The 20354-nt window shown below is 38.5% G+C and overlaps 1 protein-coding gene across 1 annotated transcript in view; it reads left to right on the forward strand.

Moving 5' to 3' along the window:
• The first annotated feature begins 299 nt into the window (after positions 1-299).
• xpnpep2 (X-prolyl aminopeptidase (aminopeptidase P) 2, membrane-bound) overlaps positions 300-20354 on the forward strand; it is an 81711-nt gene continuing 61656 nt past the window's right edge. Inside the window, exons 1-6 of the mRNA XM_069896017.1 lie at positions 300-348; positions 7876-7961; positions 9766-9876; positions 11008-11071; positions 16670-16777; positions 16865-16942. Of these exons, the coding sequence (XP_069752118.1) occupies positions 300-348; positions 7876-7961; positions 9766-9876; positions 11008-11071; positions 16670-16777; positions 16865-16942 (496 nt within the window). The remainder of the gene's footprint in view (positions 349-7875; positions 7962-9765; positions 9877-11007; positions 11072-16669; positions 16778-16864; positions 16943-20354) is intronic.

A 20354-nucleotide genomic window follows, 5' to 3' on the forward strand; every position in this document is an offset into this window, starting at 1 on the left:
ACTTTGTCATGTAACACTACACCTTGCACTTGTGTTTCTTATTGCATTAGGTGCTGTATTTAAGTATGGGTGAATTTTTCTCAATCCGTTTTTATTTCTGCATAAAGATCAAATTAGAATTTGGCTTGTCTTGTTTCTGCAACGAACTATACATTAGTATATGTGCACATATTAATTTATGATCTGTTAAGGCATATCCATGTGACCCTAGCAGAGCCTATTAAAGTTTGTCTGTTCACATGTTTCCTCAGTTGACTGCACTGCCTCCATTGTGTAAATGAGCAGACTTCATTTGAAGTATGAAACTTTACTGTACTGCAATCTGGACATGGCTTCTGATACTAGAAGGTGAGCACATTAATTTTTTAAAAGCTAAATTACAATCTTGCCATTACTATGCTCATTAACTTGGATTTCCTCAGTATTTTCTTATTCCTTGAAGAGAAATTGCAAGGGACATTTGTTTCTTATTAGAATTTGGGTTTCACACATTTACAGTACTGCAAGTGAACATTAACCTAAATTTACAATTCTTTAAATTGCTGCAAAATTTCCTAACAACTCATTGTGCCTTTCTGAAGCGAGAATAACCAATTACTAATACAAGTTCATTAAGCCTCTTCTTGCTGTAACAGCTTTCAACAGTTTATTAATTATATTCTCTTTTGCTGTTAATCATTATATATGAATTGATTGGGTTGAACATAGTACTGGATTACTTTTAGTTATTCATTATTAGTTTAATATTGTTTTTGCATCTGAAGTCTGTCTATTTTTTCCATGAAGTCCACTGAATCCAGCCATTCATGCTTCCACCTCTGCCATGATACTGAAGCAGCTTTTGCCAAATTCACAAATGGTTGCACCAGGAGCAACCTACTCCTCCTTGCTATTCTCAACCAAATGTCACCTTTGGTAGGGATAACCCACCATCCTCCTCCAAGCATTTCCTTCATTAACTAGTTGGGTCACACCACACGAGTCTGGCTCCATTTTTCTCAATCTTGCCCCTAATTACTACTAATGGCATCTGTTCCCTGTTGTGTCTCTTTAACAGAGAATGAGCATCAGAACCCTCTTATTTTACACCTACCTACTCACCTTGGGACTGGTTTCCATATGAACTACTTCACCAAAGCTGCGTGCAAGTTGCTAAAGACTTACCTCAGCCCTCCTTTCTTAATCATCAGAAAAATCTTCCTCTGAGAATGTGACTGATACAGCTTCTCCTTTGATTACATAAGCTTAATTCTGATTGCCAGCTGTAAGACTGAATTGTCCCATACTAGAATAGTAGATCACGAGACATAGGCACAACAAAAATACCTGACAGAAGAAAGGTTTAGCAGCCTTCTAAGATTATTAAAAAGTTATTAATGTTTAAGTTTAGTTAAGTTTACAGAACCATTAATGCTCATGCTAATTTCTTTCACTCCTCCATTCACTCTAAAGCAGTGGTTCTCCACCTTTTTCTTTCCACTCAGATACCACTTTAAGTATTCCCTACATCATAGGTGGTCTGTGATTAGTAAGGGATTGCTTCAGATGGTATGTGAGTGAAAGGAAAAAAATTGAAAACCACTGTTTAAATCGTACCTAATTGACTTGTTATGTGCACAAATTCAAAACTTGAAAGGAAATGAGCCAATGACAATTTTTCTCAAGCAACGTATTTTGAGTAAAAACTGGGATTCTCAACCTTCCCTTCCCACTCATACCAAATTAAGCAATCCCTTACTAATCACAGATCACTGATGGCATAGGGATTAATCAAAGTGGTATGTGAGTGGAAAGAAAAAGGTTGAGAACCATTGCTTTAAAGTTTTTATTCTCCAGTTCTTGAAGGCTTTTAAAAACTTTTTCTGTGTGTTTTGAGTAAAATGCTAAATTTTAAACTCAGCACTATCTGGGCAGGTCATTGATGAAACAACTGACTGTTGTATAGATGTGTAACTTATCCTGAAGAACTGTTAGAAGCACTTGAGGCTTCTAACAACTTCAGTCACCTTCCTTCATTTTACTCCAAGTCCAGCTTTCAGACATCAGGCTCGAGTATAAAACTAAATCTAACCTCAGTCCTTCAGCCTCAGGTTGGACTGCCAGGCTCAACTAAAATCCTCAGTGCTGTTATTGCTCAATATTACCATTCTTTGTCAAATGCTGACTCAAACATTGGTGTAGTTAAGTTCAGTTTGCCTTCAGTTTTAAGCATGCATTCTGGAGAAAGGAGGTGTCAAGCTCTGGATTCTGGTTTTGTCCATATAAACAGATTCTTCTTTCACACAACTGTTGAGGATGTAGAGCACCATTTTATATAGCTTGTTGACTCAGGAAATTCAGTCATAGTACATTGTTCATGTTTATGGATTGAACATCGAGTTCCTTGCATTTACCAGGGTCTTTGCACATTGAAGAGTTTTTAAATTTTCCACTTAACTATTTCTTTCAGGTTGCACAGATATAACTTAGTGCTGTCCAGTGACAAAATACACTTTCCACAGTTTGTAAATGGTATGAACTAAATGCACTCAATTATATATCTAAATTATATATGCCCTGTATTTGACTACTGACCTCCATTCCCAAGAAGAACAAAGGCAGCAGGCATCAGTTGCCTGCAGGTCCTCCCTCAACATGGATATTAATTTAATGCTTGGCTTGTATTCTTGGATTTCTTCCCCTTCTGTCATTTGGGTTGACCTCCATTCCCAAGAAGAACAAAGACAGCAAGCATCATTTGCCTGCAGGTCCTCCCTCGACATGGATATTAATTTAATGCTTGGCTTATATTCTTGGATTTCTTCCCCTTCTGTACTGTGGGTTGACCTCCATTCCCAAGAAGAACAAAGGCAGCAGGCATCAGTTGCCTGCAGGTCCTCCCTCGACATGGATATTAATTTAATGTTTGGCTTATATTCTTGGATTTCTTCCCCTTCTGTACTTTGGGTTGACCCTCATCAGAAAGGCAATTGTGCTTCAAGGAGGTTTCTCATCCTCACTTTTAAGGAGCCTTTAGAAATAGACTACCAATTCTGACCTTGCCAGTAATAACTTGGATTTTATCCATTGTGTGTTTCCTTGGGACTTCTTGTGAACTCCATTTGATTTTCAAAGTTTCATCATTGTCGAAGATTAAACGTGTATAGAAATTGAGCAACTAACCTTAAGGGATTGTAAGGAATAATGTTTGTGTGCTGGTATATACAGAACCATTTATTTTCCTGAATTTATTGAATTGTATTGTAATAAACAGGCTTGGTGTGAGTTGCAGAGTTAACATGGTTTATAACTTTATAATGCAATCAAATAAAAACTGCTCTCTGGTCCCACCCATTGGCTGGAACCTGACACCATGAATTTTTAGACCCTTGAACGATTTTATGTTCTCAATCTAGAAAATGATGTTGAATATATTACTAAAACTTTGCCATGGTACAAATAAAAACAAAAATAAGTTTACAGTGGAAATAAAAATAATTACAGAATGGAATTAAATTGGCAAACAATTTAAAAATTATCACTTGATATCTTGTCTGATGGTAGATAAAAATAAAGTATCCTGATCTTTGATCTTGAATTAAAAGGCAGTGTACTGATTAGAGCTTTATTCTCCCGACATTAGCAGTTCTTATAACTAGCAAAAGAAATTCATTCAAAATTATATGTGCAATGCACATGAATTATGATATTGTTCCCTATGCTTGCAAGCTCCAGCTCATTTTTCCCACTATTGTTGATATGTTTTGCTTCATTACTCTTCTATTTAGGGCTTCCATGGCTCAAACTGTCAGCTGAACAATCTACAAATTGATTTAGAAATTTATTTAGAGAAATCTTACACAGTTGAAAACCAGTCAGGAAATTTGTATATGTTGCATGTCAAGTGTATCTCCCTTTAAGAGCTGCCCACAAACACCATCCCCTCTAGTGTTCTATTACAACAATGTAGAGATCTTGCAACACGTCCATTGGAAAAGTCAAGCTGGAACCAGCAATGTTGTTATCAACATGGCAATATTTCCGGGGGATGTCACGTGATTCAGAGGAGGAAAATGGTGGTCTCCCAAAGCTCCCAGGTAATTATAAAATAAAATAATTTGCAGTCAGTTAAACAGGAAGAAAAGGAATAATATACTTTTATGGTGCAGATGTTGAAGAAGAATCAAGAATTGTCAGTGACTTTGAGCTCCTAATGAGAAGCACAGTTTTTCAACTGAAAAGGGCCTACTTACAGGGGGTGATGGTTTGTTCTGCTTCCCGTGAGACAACCCGAAGTCTGGGAGGAGTGGTGGAATGCCTTCAGTGTTGGACCCAAGAGATGTTATGGAAGAAGAGGAGACTGGTCATGTACACAGTGAAAGAGAACTGGAAGAAGCAAGGAAGAGCTCCCTCCCAAAATGATGACTTGGAGACTAATCAAAGTACAGAAGAAGAGGATGAACTGGTAAATGTTAAATCAGTGAACCAAGTTTAAAAAAAAAAAGTTAATGTATAAACTAAAGAAAAATACACTAATGAAGATGTAATGAAAGTACTTTCATTGAAAGATTAGAATACTAACAAGAAACTGGATCATATTTTAAAAGTAGTGACCAGGCTAGAAACAGAAATTGGGATTTTAAATGAAAGAGTAATGGAAGTGGCAGAAAAAAATGGATGAAACTATGGAAAGTGGTTAAAGTGGGGGGAAAAAAATGAATGGGCTACAGAAAAAAGCAAAAATATTGGAAAAGATGGATTCTTTAGAAAATTTTAGTAGACATAATAATGCTAAAATGGTGGGACTCAGAGGGACTGGAGGGGGTAAATCCCATCCACTTCTTTCAAGAATGGTTCCCAAATGTCTTGGGAGTACAAAATGTTGGAGCAAAGATAGAAATTGAGAAAGTATATAGATCTCCTTATCCACATTCAGGAATTAATGAAAAACCATGCTCTTTTAATTAGATGCATGAGATTTAATGATCGTGAAAAAAATATTAAGAGCTGCAGTGAAAAACATAAAGAGAGAAGGAAAACCTCTGGAAGTTGAAGGTGAAAATATTTTTAAAATCCTGATACAAGTGCTGCACTAATATTGCGTAGAAGGGAATTTAATCCAATGAAGAACACCCTTTGGGAAAAAAGGTTACAAATTTATGCTGCGTCAACCAGCCAATTTGAAAATCACGAAGCCAAATGGACAAAAAAATTACTGATATTGAAACAGTGAAGAATTTTTGTGAACAAATTACCAACTTTGAAGGAAATTGAAAGAGAATAAGAGAACTTCTTTAAACATGATCCTTTAAATCTGAATTATGATAGTAGTTCTTCCTGTGTATTTGTTTAATATTAATCCTTTTGGGGGGAAAAAAAGTGTAACATTTTCTGTAATTGTTTTGCCTGGGAGTTCGAGATGGTAGCCTCCAAAATCCATACATGTGTTTTTTAGTGGGCTTTCCCATTACTTGTAAAATAGAGGGGGGGGGGTGGGGGGTGTAATTTTGATTTTTACACTAAAGAGAGGGTTTCTCACTTTTTTCTTTACTTTATCCTTTATTCTTGGGACTTCATATATTTTTTGGGAAGTGTTGATATTGGGTCCTATGAGAGAAATGAAATGGTTTTTGAAAGGAATGTGGTATTGGGAGGATAGAAGGAAAGGTATGAAATGGATAACAATGTTTTTTCTGTGGAATATAACTAAAGATTTTAAGGAATGTTATAAATTTTAGATTACTTTTCTATGTTTTTGAAATTCACAGTTGTACTCTTTAGATCTGGTTAAAAAGGCAAAAAGTTCCCTTTTGTTTTGATACTAGTCCCAAATTTTTTTTTCTATTCTTAATTTTTTTTCTGTCAAGTGGTGTTAGTAGTGGGCCCTATCTTTGAGAGAAGGGGAATGACTTGAAGAGTGAGGTGTAGGGGGAGGTGGGTGGGTAGATAGATTTGGGTTTTAAAGTCAACATGTAATATGGTTTTATATGATTATATAGTACAATGAATTTTGAATATGGATAAATGTATGACTTAAAAAATTAAGTGGTCCATTTGATGATCATCCCTCAAGTTTGTGAATGAGAAGACTTGCTCATGATGTTTTTCACCCCCTGAGCAGATTTTAAAATATATTAACTCAGTATATGCATTGAGTATTTGTATTCAGTATGTAGAGAGTTTCACTATGATATTGACTTAGTAAAGAAGAAGGAATTTGCAGTGAATATTTCCTTGCTCTAAAAGTGTATCCCTCAGAATGAGAACTGATTTTAGGTGTTCCAGACTGTTGCCTATGGGAGAAGATCATGACCATTTTAGAATAAGTAATTTGTTCAAAATCGAGAATAAATCCAGCATGGCTGATAAAGGTGCCTAAATCTTTTCAATTTAATGTATTCCTGAGTTTTGTGGTGATGTAAATGTGCATGTGATCGGAGAATGCAGATTGAAGTGGATGTAATGGGAGTTTATAAGAATATTTTCAGAATCAAATGTCGCTACATGCCACAACCAAAATGTGCTCCCTTTGGGGAATCCTGACAGGTGGCTCTTGGTGTTGAAAGTCTCCATTGTGCAGCACCTCACCTTTGCCACCTTCTTGTCTCACTTCATCAAGTTCAAGTTTACTCTCGCAAATACTGAAGTATTGTGAGAAATTTCATACTGCGAGCAGTCAACCACTGGGTATACTAGTATAGGATAAGATCCACACAAAGTGGCTGCATTATTCAGTGAAATCAGAAGGAATGCTTTTTTAAAAAAAAACACTCTTGATTCAATGGAATATTTAGGTATCAGATGCAGATCGCTATATTTGCACTTGCTCAAGAAATGCACTTTGTTTTCCCCTCTTTTGAAACTTGCCTGAAGTACAAGTGTCAGAGAAGAATGGGACTTAATTTCCAGTGGCAGCTGTTCCAATCCTCCATGCAGTTGCCAGACTTTAGTAAGATTGAGGAACCACAGAATAAATGAGCAATATGAACAGTCAGGTAAATTAATATTTATGCTAAATAGTGGTTCTACAAATGGAACATTAACTTTAATGTAACATAAGATGTTTGATTGCAAAGGAGACTTTAAAATCATAATCTACGGTTGACTTGTGGTTTTGGCAAAATGTGGGGCTACCAGCAACCCTTGTGGATGTCACTGGGTGGCTGGAAGGCTTTGTCCTTGGCTTTGAAGTATGGTTATTTGATCATGATGGCTGCACTGGAGCTGCATTGGGCGCAATTAACAGAGCTGCTACCCTGCACAAGAAGGTGTCAGAGCTGCTACCATGCAGCTTTGAAGATATTGAGTCATCCTGACTGCCAATATCTTTGTGGAGTTTGCATGTTCTCCTTTTGATCAGTGAGTACTTCAGTTTCCATTCATGTCCCAATGATGCACAGGTTGATGGGTTAATTGGCCTCTGCAAATAGCCTGCAGAGTGTAGATAAGTCATGGAATGTGGAAGGAAAGAAGAATGGTTCGATGGAAATGTGGAGAGAATAAAACAGAATAAGTGCAGAACTAGTTTAAATAGTAAGTTGTAGGGCCTGTTTCCATTCAAAATGACAAAAAAAAGACTTTATGACAACGAGTCCCTGCCCTTGTACCAGCTCCAGTCTGTGAAATACCAACCAGCATGCTTATCTTCTGGTTGTACTGATGGATTGGTGCCTGAATGCCAGAGGCAACAGGATCACATGATGTATAACTCCTTTCTCTCACGGCTCCTCTACTATCACCTGAATTCTCAGTCCTGGTAAACAATTACACATTCAGCGATTTCCTAACTCAACACCGATGTCAGAGTTAAATCAATTGCTTTAAAACAATGCAACTCTCAAAACCATGGAATGTCAACTGAAAAATAACATCAATGCATTGCTGGTCATTTTTCAGGTTTGCTCTTGCAGGCAAGAAGTGATCCTGTTCATTCAGATAAAAGTAACACCGATCTGGTGAGAAATTGCACTACAAACCCACCAGTAAGTAGCCAAGATAATGAACATTGAAAGGAGAGCCAAATTTGGAGGTGGTAATGTATGTGATTGGTAGAGATAAAATTACAAGATGAGATTATTTAAAATGAACAAGATAATATAGTTCCTCGCTGTAAGATGGTTCAGCTGGTGAAATATGGATGGATAAATAGCCTAAAGTTTTGATGGATTTTCCTTCATGGATGCTGCCTGACCTGTTGAGATCCTCCAGCAGTTTTCCTTTTGCCCTGAATTTATAAATGAGGGTTTATCCCACAGCTACAGATGAAATCTTCCAGGAAAATTCTGATAAACCTAACCTCCCCTCATTTCTGATTTCCATTAGAAAATGGGCTTACTTGATTTTAGGCAAACCAGTCATGGAGAAGAAAGGTACTTGATAGCCTGTTTTAAAACCAAATTAGTGGCATTTTAAGGAATGCCTGTGGTTCATGCATTTTGCTATCCAGCAGGAAGAATTAAGAGTAGAGGATCTGTAAGATGTAGAAAGCAAATGTAGTAAACCCCACATTTTTTCTAATATTAAACATGAATGCCCAAATAAATAAAACAACAGCAACATCATTGATTTCACTGTAACTTTGATTTGTATAACTGCATCACTGGAATCAGACTACAACAAATATTTCTCCTCTCACTGTCTCTTGGTGCAATGTGATGTCTGCAACAGCGACACATGATCCAAAACTCACACAAGCCCAGGAGTTAGAAAATAGTTGATCAGTTCTGACAAACCGATTTGACTTGAAACATTAACCATTCCTCTTTACACATATGCAGCCTGACCTGCTGAGTATTTCCAGAAATTTCCATTTTGATTTCCAGCATCTGCAGTTTTTTCATTCCCAAATTTTACATTTTGGTACGTGACTGTCAAGTTTTTTTAAAAAACAAAAGAATGATCTACACATGCCACAGAACTGCAATATTTGAACTATCCCCCATTTTCATTCTCTGCTGCATAACGTCCCTTCCTTGGATTCTGTTCTAAAGGCACCTTCCAGTTGCCATATGTCTGCTCTTCATTTGTGTCAAACTGGTAAATATGCCACTGTGATTCACTTTCTGACAAGTCATTGGATATTGATTAGGTCAAGAATCTTGGTTTATTTTCCCCTTTATGACGTGAGAGATAGGGGCTAAATTTGTTTGAAATCAATTATCTATTACACAAAGGAATCTAAATAATTGATTTGTGCAGGTTTGCATCATATTAGTTGCTTTACCTACCCACTAAAACAGTTGTATTTAAATTTAGACATACAGCACAGTAACATGCCTTTTCAGCCCACAAGTCTGTGCTGCCCAATTAACCTACATCCCAGTATGTTTTGAATGGTAGGAGGAAACCGGAGCAACCAGAGGAAACCCATGCAGACACAAGGAGAACGTACAAAATCCTTACAGCCAATGCCAGATTCGAATCCCCGTCACTGGTGCTGTGACAGCGCTACTCTAAAGGCTACGCTAACTGCACCTCTCTAAATATAAAAGCAACAGTTTATTTAATGAAATGGTAAATATTTGAGACTAAAATATATAACCATTGTTTTGTTCAGAAACCTGTATATCAATGTTAAATATTATTCTTTGGTTTGATCCTATAATTTGTCCATGATCCATCTCATTTTAGAGAGAGTAGAAACACTGTTGTATACCAATAAATAAAAACTATCGATGCTGTGTCACCTGCTGAGTTTCTCCAGCACAATAGACCATAGCTTTTGTAGTTTTCTTGTTTACCTACAATCTTAACTGTTAAGTTTGTTTTGTATTCTTCCATATGTAGTACCTGCCTCCCACAGTAGTCATTACTGCAGCACGTTTAAATGCTCTCAGGAATTTAATGGATGCACAAAACATCAGTGTATATGTGATTCCTGCCACTGACCCTCATTTGGTGAGTTTGCAGACAAATGTTTAAAATATTTATTGATATCTATTTAAAAATTATATGACTGGCCTGTACTTTCTGCTTTTCTCAAATTATGCTTCGGGTAATAAGCTTGGTCATGTACCAAGATTATTATTGATATTTGATATCTATCAGTCAAATGGGGAAAAAAATGAAGCAATTGCATTAACCAGATTCCCAATTCTTCAAAATTCAAAAACTTCTTACTTTTTAAATCTTTTCAACATAAAAATGTAAAATAAATAACAATTTAGTATCTATTGAAATCTACATTTTTTAATCTCTGTGATTCAGCAATTCATTTAGTTAATTCATTTAATTGATGAAAATACAAGACTATCTGATCAAATGCCTTTGCTTTTAAGCTTTTTCTTAAGACAAGTGTAGAATTAAAACAAAATAACATGTTGGTGCTAGAAACTTCAGTATTTTAGTGTTTAATGCAGTTTGTCGACTTTGAATATGATCCAAGTTCTTTTCAACACCGACCTGGCCTTGTATTCGACTGCCACAGACTAGATATGATGATGCACCATTGAGTTTAGAGGCCAGAGTCTTGTTGCACTGCTGTCGGGTGGTACAGCTCTGCCGCTGTTCAGTCAAGCTATTTGTTCCTGCTGCAATGTCTGCTGCTTGATTAATGCCAAGAGAGTGGCAATGATGTCTGATACTAGGACACCACAATGAGAGATACTAGTCTTCTATCACGTAGTCTAAAATCCTGGCATACTTCTAATTATTTAAGCGTGCAAAATGATTAAACTGGGCTTTTGACTCGAAGGAATCACAATTTAGTTCCATCAATAATAAATTAACTAAATTTGGGAATTTACTCCATCATCCACTGCACATATTCCGGTTTTAGTCCTTGAAATTTTACATTTACAATGGAAGGGATAATGAAATTAAAATACAATTTGTTTTTCAATTTGATCTTCCATTTACAGTAATTTGGGAATTTACATCAACAAAATGTCAAACTTCTAAAGATTTTCAGCAGAAAATTGATTATTTGTCTAATCAATCTCTGCAAGTTTGGCATAAGATTTTCTATTGCAGTAATGATGGGATGTTTTTGGTAAATGGGGCTTGAAATTAAGTTGTATTCTCTTTCAGAGTGAGTATATTGCTCCCCGGCATGCAAGAAGAGCTTGGATAACAGGATTCACTGGAACTGCAGGTATTACTATCCCAGAATGGGGATTATGGCTGTTAATACATTTAAGGTGGTTTTATTCTTTCTCCATATTTTACCAAGAGTACACCACATGCATGGAAGAGTTTACTAGTTTGCATAGATAAAGAAAGCATATGAATTCTCAAAGTCAAATTACTATTATGTTGTAGATCAAGGTGATGCCACACTGTGGCCTTCAGAGAAACTGACAGGTTAGACAATGGAAAGAGGAAGGAGTAGCTACTTCATTCTCTATGGAAGATGGAAAATGTCAAAATATGAATCCGAAGCAAAGCATATATTAGAATTGTTATAGGATATTATAATTTAAGGCAGGAGTAAATTTTGAAGATTATCAGCATTCTTCTTTGCAGAGTTCTTCAGTTAAAATTGTTTCTCATATGAAGCATCAGTTTTCCCCAATAGGCAGAATCGGATGAACCTAATGAATGAACCCTGAACAGGTTAAATCCTGAGCAAAAATCTGCAGCAAACACACAATGCAGCAGATAAGTGAATTTGCTGAATTTTGGCTCACATCTTGTCAGAGCTTGAAGCTCAATTAATTTTTTAAGATGTGGCATAAGCAGTAGAGATTTGCAGACAACACATTGATTAAAGCACTCAAAGTATTCAGAAAACTGTTACAATTTCAGCATCAAGCTAATTAATGGGTGCCTTTGTTAGAAATTATTTAATTTTAATTGCCCATGACTAGGTAACATTTCAAAATTTGTGCCATTTCATGTCAATAGAATAACAAACAAAATAATGCATAGTGTCACAATCCAAATACCTCCTCCACCAACACAAAATACAGATCCATAGAAATCCAAAGCATGAATCAGTAGCCATTTTAAATTTTGGGACTAATTAGAAATTAATTAGAAGTGTATACAAGTTATTAAAAAAAATTATAGACAGAAAAGTGGAATAACTGGTATTATATCCCCTCCATTCCATGGTTTCTACCTCAATTATGTTAAATTATTATTGTTAATTATATGCATTGTACCCAGTCTTCGATTTGGTTTCCAAATATATGAAGCATTCTTTGGTTCTCTTGCAGTTGAAGGTAGGTCTTTTAAAGCTGACGTACCCTCAGTTATATTTATTATTCTTTCTAGAGTATGTATTGTGTCTTTCATTAATGGTATAATAAATAGCACTCAAGGCCACTTGAACAGTACTCACAGTTGAGACATTTCACTGTAAATTGTACAGAATATCAGCATCATTAATTTAATTTAAAATTTCTTAGAAGATTTTTCATTAACCAGGTGTGCTATTAGGGTATTGAATGTTGTTGCTGGAGTTCAAAGGACATCAATTGAATAAGAACAGTACTCTAGTGTTTTAGCTACATTCCCATATCCTAGATTCTACCACAAGTGAAATAATTTTCTTTACACCTCGAAAATGCCTTGCAATCATTTTAAAATGAGCAATTTTGCTATTAGCTAGCCCCTTTGATTTCCCCCCGCCCCCCAGAGTTCTTCTGCCAGGTATATTTGGAAAAGCGGGCAGAATGTCATTATGCAGCTACAGCGATCTATTATCAAGTGTGACTACTTGCTGCAGTCAGAAAAGAACAAAATTCATTTCCGTGCACGTATATAAGGAGCCTCCTATTCCCAAAAGATTGTTTTGGCAGGACCAAAAGCACAATCTCATCTTCCCTCCAACTATGTTCTGGCCCTTGGGGTTTAATATTGTTCTTGTCAGCAAGTAACCATTCTATTATTTCTTCCTCCTTCCACAGATGTGACTTTAATTTGTCTCAAATTGTTTGATTTATCTCTTCCATCTCTGATTCAAGATGCTGGTTTTTATTGTTACCTTGACAGTTCTGGTCGGTGCCCTATCGGAGAAATCCCCTTTGTTTCACCCTCCGCAATTTTAAACATGAGTTTTCTCATTTTTCCAGTTCTGTTGAAGGGTCCTTGGTCAGAAACATTGACAATATTTTGCTCTCCTTCACTGCTGCATGACCAGCTGATGTTTCTGGATTTCTGGCATCTTCACTTTTCTGCTCTAATTAAACCATACAGATGTCCAAATTGTTTTTAATGTTTTCTTTCTTAGAGAATCCTGATCACAGTCTAAAGGCCCCCTGTTAAAATGCTTGCTTTCATAATAGCTTTCTCCAAATCTTCATGGCTGAATAAACCTCACTGAATGCAGTCATGATCTATTTCTTGATTGGATGAAATCTATTTCATCTCCTAATCCTCCCCTCTGCCCCCGTGGCAGCAGTTTCCTCTCTCCCACGTGGCAACGACCCCTCTCCCACTGATTGTGGGAACGTCACAACCCCCCCCCTCGTGGCAGCAAATTCTCACCCCTATCCATCCCAGGCCCTGGCAGTGACCCTTCTCTCCCCCCGATCACCACAGACACTTCAAATGGGGTTTCCCTGTGACATCAGCATGTAAGCGCTGATATCACAGGAGTAACTGGGTCGGCCATTTTGCTGTTCAGCTGCCGGTCAACACATCCTGGGTAAGTTTAACTGGGTTCCCCAACTACCTCATAGGGCAGGGACCTGTTTGACTTTGGATGATGCTGATTGGGTCCGACCCTTTCAAGCTGCCTTGTGAGTGGGGTGCTAACCAAGCAAAGTGCCCAGTTAACCACATTTTACAAGGCACTTTGAAAGCACTTACTCTCAGCAATTTCCTATTTTCTGCCATTGTCCCATCTGGAAATGGTGGGAGGACAAGCAGCAGCACTTAATGAGGCTTTAGTGTATGAAGGAATAAACATACCAAAATATTTTGATGGAAGATAATTTTAAACAAATATACTGTTTTACTTGTGTTTCTATTAATTACTTTATTAACAAATATATATATCTGAGGACATTTAAAATGCTTGAGGCAATTGCCCAGGTGAACCTGGAGAGTGATCAGATAATCATTTGGTCCTTGTGAAGCCAATCAGCATCACTGGGTATTCCTGTGTCATTGACCACATCAACCACAGGAACAAAAAAAACTGATTTGGGTAAATAATGTTTTCTCTCATTTTTGGTTTGACATCCGTTTAGTTTGAGGCATGTTCCCCAAAAAAAAGCTATCTTTGAAATGGAGATTCCCATTGACACCCTAATGGTCCAAATTAATCAGCTTCATTTTTTTTTATATCATTTTAAGTTGCCCAATTAGCAGTGCAATAAGGTACAAGAAAATGAATTTATTGCTGTGATGTTTTTGGTTTCCTCAAATTAACAAGTAATGAATAGTTTATTCTTCATTTTTCCATTTTTTGCAGCCATATTAACTGGTTAATTGTTAGACATGTTTAGTATAGTGGTTTTCTTTTTTCTTTTTTAATGTAACAAGTTTCAATATTTGTATGGCTATACAAAATGTGTTAATACTTTATTGTCATGTACCATGTAACATTTATTTGATAAAACCAATAAAAATATTGAAAATGAATTGTTACACATTGTTAATTCTAAGCTTGTTTAAGTGCATTAAAAATCATTGTTTTAGTTATAAACCACAAGAAAGAAAACTACTATTTAAAAAAAAATTGAATTTTTAACAGTAATTTTTTTTATATAAGGGAATGGATATGCAGAGGGTGAAGTTAAAGAAAATTGAAAGTCTCCCTTGGGCTAATGCTGAAGGTTAAATTATTGACAAATTTGCAGGAAATTTAATTTATAATTACTGCCCAAAGACCCTTTTTCATATTTGTTGTAAAGATCAAACCTTATTTCCTGTTTTTTAACTTGTACTTCTTTAATTATAGAAGCTGCAGCTTTAGATGTGGTTCTTCATCATTTTAATACTGGCCCTAAATGTTGACATGAATAGAATTCATTGTTTCATGGTAAAATGTACATCTTACAGCAACCTAAATTAGTTAATGATTTCTGTATGTTGTGCCTTGTCCACTCAAGTGATAGGAAATTGTATATTTTTTGAGTGAGCCAGTTATGCACCTTGAATCAGTCATCAAGAATAATAATCATAAACTCATTTTACACTTTCAAACCATTCAATTTTTCATGGATAAATGGAGCATATTACAATGTCCCACTGCTCCCTTGACACACTCATGTTTGAATCATAAAGTTTGGAGATAAAGACCCACACTGAGGGTGACGGCATATAATAAATGTTAATAATTCTGAGTGCTGCATTATTAAAAAATTCTATCTTTTTTGAGAAGTTAAATCCAAGCCCAATCTACTTGGCAAGTGTATATAGAGACTTTGTGGCATTATTGAATAAACAACAAAAGTCCCCTCGCCAATGTTGGTCCCCTCGCCAATGTTGGTCCCCTCGCCAATGTTGGTCCCCTCGCCAATGTTGGTCCCCTCGCCAATGTTGGTCCCCTCGCCAATGTTGGTCCCCTCGCCAATGTTGGTCCCCTCGCCAATGTTGGTCCCCTCGCCAATGTTGGTCCCCTCGCCAATGTTGGTCCCCTCGCCAATGTTGGTCCCCTCGCCAATGTTGGTCCCCTCGCCAATGTTGGTCCCCTCGCCAATGTTGGTCCCCTCGCCAATGTTGGTCCCCTCGCCAATGTTGGTCCCCTCGCCAATGTTGGTCCCCTCGCCAATGTTGGTCCCCTCGCCAATGTTGGTCCCCTCGCCAATGTTGGTCCCCTCGCCAATGTTGGTCCCCTCGCCAATGTTGGTCCCCTCGCCAATGTTGGTCCCCTCGCCAATGTTGGTCCCCTCGCCAATGTTGGTCCCCTCGCCAATGTTGGTCCCCTCGCCAATGTTGGTCCCCTCGCCAATGTTGGTCCCCTCGCCAATGTTGGTCCCCTCGCCAATGTTGGTCCCCTCGCCAATGTTGGTCCCCTCGCCAATGTTGGTCCCCTCGCCAATGTTGGTCCCCTCGCCAATGTTGGTCCCCTCGCCAATGTTGGTCCCCTCGCCAATGTTGGTCCCCTCGCCAATGTTGGTCCCCTCGCCAATGTTGGTCCCCTCGCCAATGTTGGTCCCCTCGCCAATGTTGGTCCCCTCGCCAATGTTGGTCCCCTCGCCAATGTTGGTCCCCTCGCCAATGTTGGTCCCCTCGCCAATGTTGGTCCCCTCGCCAATGTTGGTCCCCTCGCCAATGTTGGTCCCCTCGCCAATGTTGGTCCCCTCGCCAATGTTGGTCCCCTCGAACAGAATTACTTTCGAAGGCATGATTATCTGGACATTATTACAGGGTACTTTACTATTTACACAATTAACTGCGTGATAACTGAGCAATATATTTTGTTTGCTAATGTCAATGCTTGCATTTTCATAGCATTTTATCAGGTGCAAAGCATGTGGACTATCCTGCAGCCATGAAATGAGCAATATAAATCCAAATTCTTGTTCTATGAAAATACAAAATAATCTGAACAACATATAAGGAGCAAAAATTCATATTTGGCCCTAAGATGTACACAGATACTCCTTGCCTTTAAAATATGGTTATATTGAAGCTGATTTTGGAAATGGAAAACCGGCAGCCAGTCTTACATATGCACAATTTAATGTATGAAAGAATAAGAAAAAAAAGCTTCTATTTGTAAAATGCTATGGTTTGAGTCAAACAGAAACAGATTGCTTACTTGGGAGTTGGTGCCAATCTGATTATTTCATAGGTACTGCAGTGGTCAGTAAGACAAATGCTGTACTGTGGACAGATGGACGTTACTGGATTCAGGCAGAACGTCAGATGGACTGCAACTGGGAACTCAATAGAGGGGAAAGTAAGCCTCGACAACAATAACTGACTGGATTACTCAATTTTGAATGGCATGGTTTCATTTTATTAATATAAATATTGTTTTTCTTAGCAACGATTGTAAACTGGATTCTGCAAGAAACAAAAGAGGGAGAAATAGTCGCTGCTGATCCCTTTTTGTTTTCTGTTGGTAAGGAAACAATGTTTTTCAGAATTTTTATATTCTTAGAACTGTTTATTATCAACATTGTTAAATCAAAACTTAGTTCAATCTCTAATTCATTTTTAAAGGACTTCCAAATATCATCAGGCTTTTTCTAGCTTTCCACCTGCAATCGTTAAGATTGTGGAATGAAACACAAAAGGTTGCATAATCTGTGATTGTAATAAAAATACAAAAATGCTGGCAGATTCACTGCATCTAAAAGGGGTAAAGGTATATAACAAACTTTTTGGTCTGAGTCTTTCAGGGTATGAGTAAAAAAAACAGGTAGGCATCTGAATTAAAAGGGCAGGAGGTGGAGTACAGACCTACAGACAAATTGGACATGGAGAGAGGAAAGGTGAGAATTGATTGGGGGAGGGTTTGGTTCTGTGAATGCAGAGCTGGGGTAAATGAGACAGGCAAAGGGAATAAGGGGGAGTGCGAACAAAAACTGGAAAAGTCAATGCTAATGCCATGCATTTGGAGGGCGCTCAGACAGAACACGAGATGTTGTTCCTCCAATTTGAGGATGGTCTGTCTGGCAGTGCATGAGACCATGGGCAGATATGTCAGCAAGGGAAATAGAGTGGGGCATTGAAATGGGTGGCCACTGGGAGATCCCTGCTATGTGGCAGGCAGTGCCAAGGTGCTCAATCTGGAATGAGGTCTTCCATGCCAGAACAGATTTTCTACTTCTTCAAACAATATGGCTTCCCTTCTACCACCATCAACTCAACGCTCACCGGTATATCCTGCATTACCTACACATCTGCCCTGGCCCTGTCTGCCACCATGTGCAAAAGGACAGGATTCCTCTTGTGTTTACTTACCACCCTACCAGTGTCCACTTTTAAAATATAATCCCCTGCCATTTCTTCTTCCACCACCAGACATGTCTTCTCTGTTCCTCCCCTCTCCACCTACTACAGGGACAGCTTCTATGACCCCCTTGTCTACTCCTCCCTCCCCACCAATTTCCCTCTTCATATCTACCCCTGTGACTGCAGAAACTGCTCAACATGCAGCCCCATGTCCTCCCTCACCACCATTCGAAGCTTCAAAGATCTTTGAGGGAACCAACACAGGAGCCCAGGGCAGATGTGCTGGTATTGGAGGATATATGGATGAGGGGCAGATTGGTGGTGGTAGAGGGGAAGGAGGAGATCACCTTTGATTTGGTATGGAAGCTCCACCCAGTTTGAGCACCTTGGCTCTGTTCACTGCAATGGCGGGGATCTCTTAGTGGCCATCCATTTCAATTCTCTGTTCCATACCCTTGCCAACCTATCTGTCCCTGATCTTGGGCACTGTCAGACTGAGTCCACCCACAAAGTCTGGGCACCCTCCAAATGGATGGCATTTACATAGACTTCTCTGGTTTCTCTTAGCCTTCCCCCATCTAATTTCCTCAACCTCTGTCTCTCACTCTTCCTATTTCTGTCTCCTTTTCCCCAGCTCTGCTTTCTCAGCCAAACCCTTCCCCAATCAATTCTTGTTTCCTCCTCCCTAACCTCCTCTCCATATCTAATTAACATCTTTTGTCTGTTAGTCTGTACTCCCCCCGATGGCCTTTCTTTTAATTCAGATGCCTGTCTGCTTTTTACTCAGCCCTTGAAGGGCTCAGGCCTGAAATGTTGCTTATTTTTACCTCCTAAGGAAATCAAGATTGTGGAATCCAGGATTGGATAATGATTTTCTTCAATGGCTGGAAACATCACCCTTTGTTGAATTCCTCTTCCATTCCCAGATTGATGATCCTCCTTGAAAATTTGAAACACTTATTTCAGAGTTTCAATTTTTCTTTTCCATGATTGAGATACCATGATTTGATTGAAATCCCAGATGGATCACAGTGACAACATGCAGTCTTCTTATCCAGAGGAGCAACAAGATGAAGGGACTGCACACCCCAGCATTTTATTTTCTTCCCTTACATTTTAATGTATTAGTTGCATTGAAATTCCAGATCCTCCTAGGTTCTCATGTTATATTATTCTATATGAAATAGGAGGATTCTATTCAGCCTTCATGTCTATATTAACTCTCAAAGCAAACCCATCTCCCCCACTCTCCCACTGCAATCTATTCAAATTCAGTTTATTGTCACATGCACCAACAGTTGCATATGCTAATAGGCTGCACAGTTGGTGCAGTGGTTAGCACAGTGTCAGCAATCGGGACCAGAACTAGGTTCAAATCCCACGCTGTCTGTAAAGAGTTTGTATGTCCTCCCCACATCTGCATGGGTTTTCTTTGAGGCCTCCAGTTTCCTCCCACCCTTCAAAAATGTACTGTGTAGGTTAATGGTGTAAATTAGGCAGCATGAACTCATAGGGCTGAATCGGCTTGAAGTGCAATATGTCCAGTTTAAGGTAGTAATAGATGTTATTTTGAGAGTAGACCAGTGGACATCTCATACTTAGCACAAGTTGGACACAATACAAAAGTACAGTGAGAGAGAGAGATCAATTGGTGTGGTGCAAAGGCAACAGAATTTTACTATATTGAGATTTATTCAGGAATCTGATAGTGATGGGAAAGAAACTGCCCTTGAACCTGGTGGTGTGCTATCTCACACTAGTGAATCCTCTTCCTGATAAGAGGGGACTGAAGAGACTATGGCGGGCAGGGGGTGGGAATGAGTCTTTTAATATGTTGATCAGGTTTTCAAGGCAACTGGAGTTGTTATTGTCTGCCTGCCTGAGCCACTTTTCCAACCCTCTGCAGTCTTGAGTGCAGATGTTCTTGTATGATATAGTGATGCACCTTGATAGTAAACTTTCAATGGTGGTAAAGAATGTTGGTGATGTGCCAAATTTCTTCTGGCTTCTGAGGAAATAGAGGGACCCGAGTGTTTTCCTGGCTATTGATGGGATGGACTATGGTCACTGGAGATGTTTACCCTCCAGAAACCCAAAGGTGTCTCTTTTCTCTCACGTGCCCATTAATTCCCCCACCAGACCAACAATGGCCAATCAAGCTATTAGCACATCTCTGGAATGTGGGAGGAAACTAGCAGCCAGAGAAAATGAAACAGGCACAAGGAGAACATGTATGCTCTCCATGGACAAAACTTGAACCCATCAGAGCTTGAGCTGTAATATTGGGCTGCAACAAAGAACATAATGCAGAATGCTGCCCAAATCTACACATTTTTTTCTACTTCCTCTTCCTTCTGGTGACTTTTCTACCCCCCCCCCCATCAGAATCTAACACCATCTCTGACCATAATCAGCATCTCCATTTCGGTTTCTTCCCTTTTCTGTCCTCTTCATCTTTAATAACTAGAACTGAAACACAAGGTGTTAATTCCCACCGACATTTTCCTGTGCTCTCTTCCACTATTCTTCTGCTCGGTCTCTCCAGTTGCATCAATGATGACATGAACAGCATCACA

Source organism: Narcine bancroftii, chromosome 8 (genome assembly GCF_036971445.1).
Source record: "Narcine bancroftii isolate sNarBan1 chromosome 8, sNarBan1.hap1, whole genome shotgun sequence".
NCBI lineage: Eukaryota > Metazoa > Chordata > Chondrichthyes > Torpediniformes > Narcinidae > Narcine > Narcine bancroftii.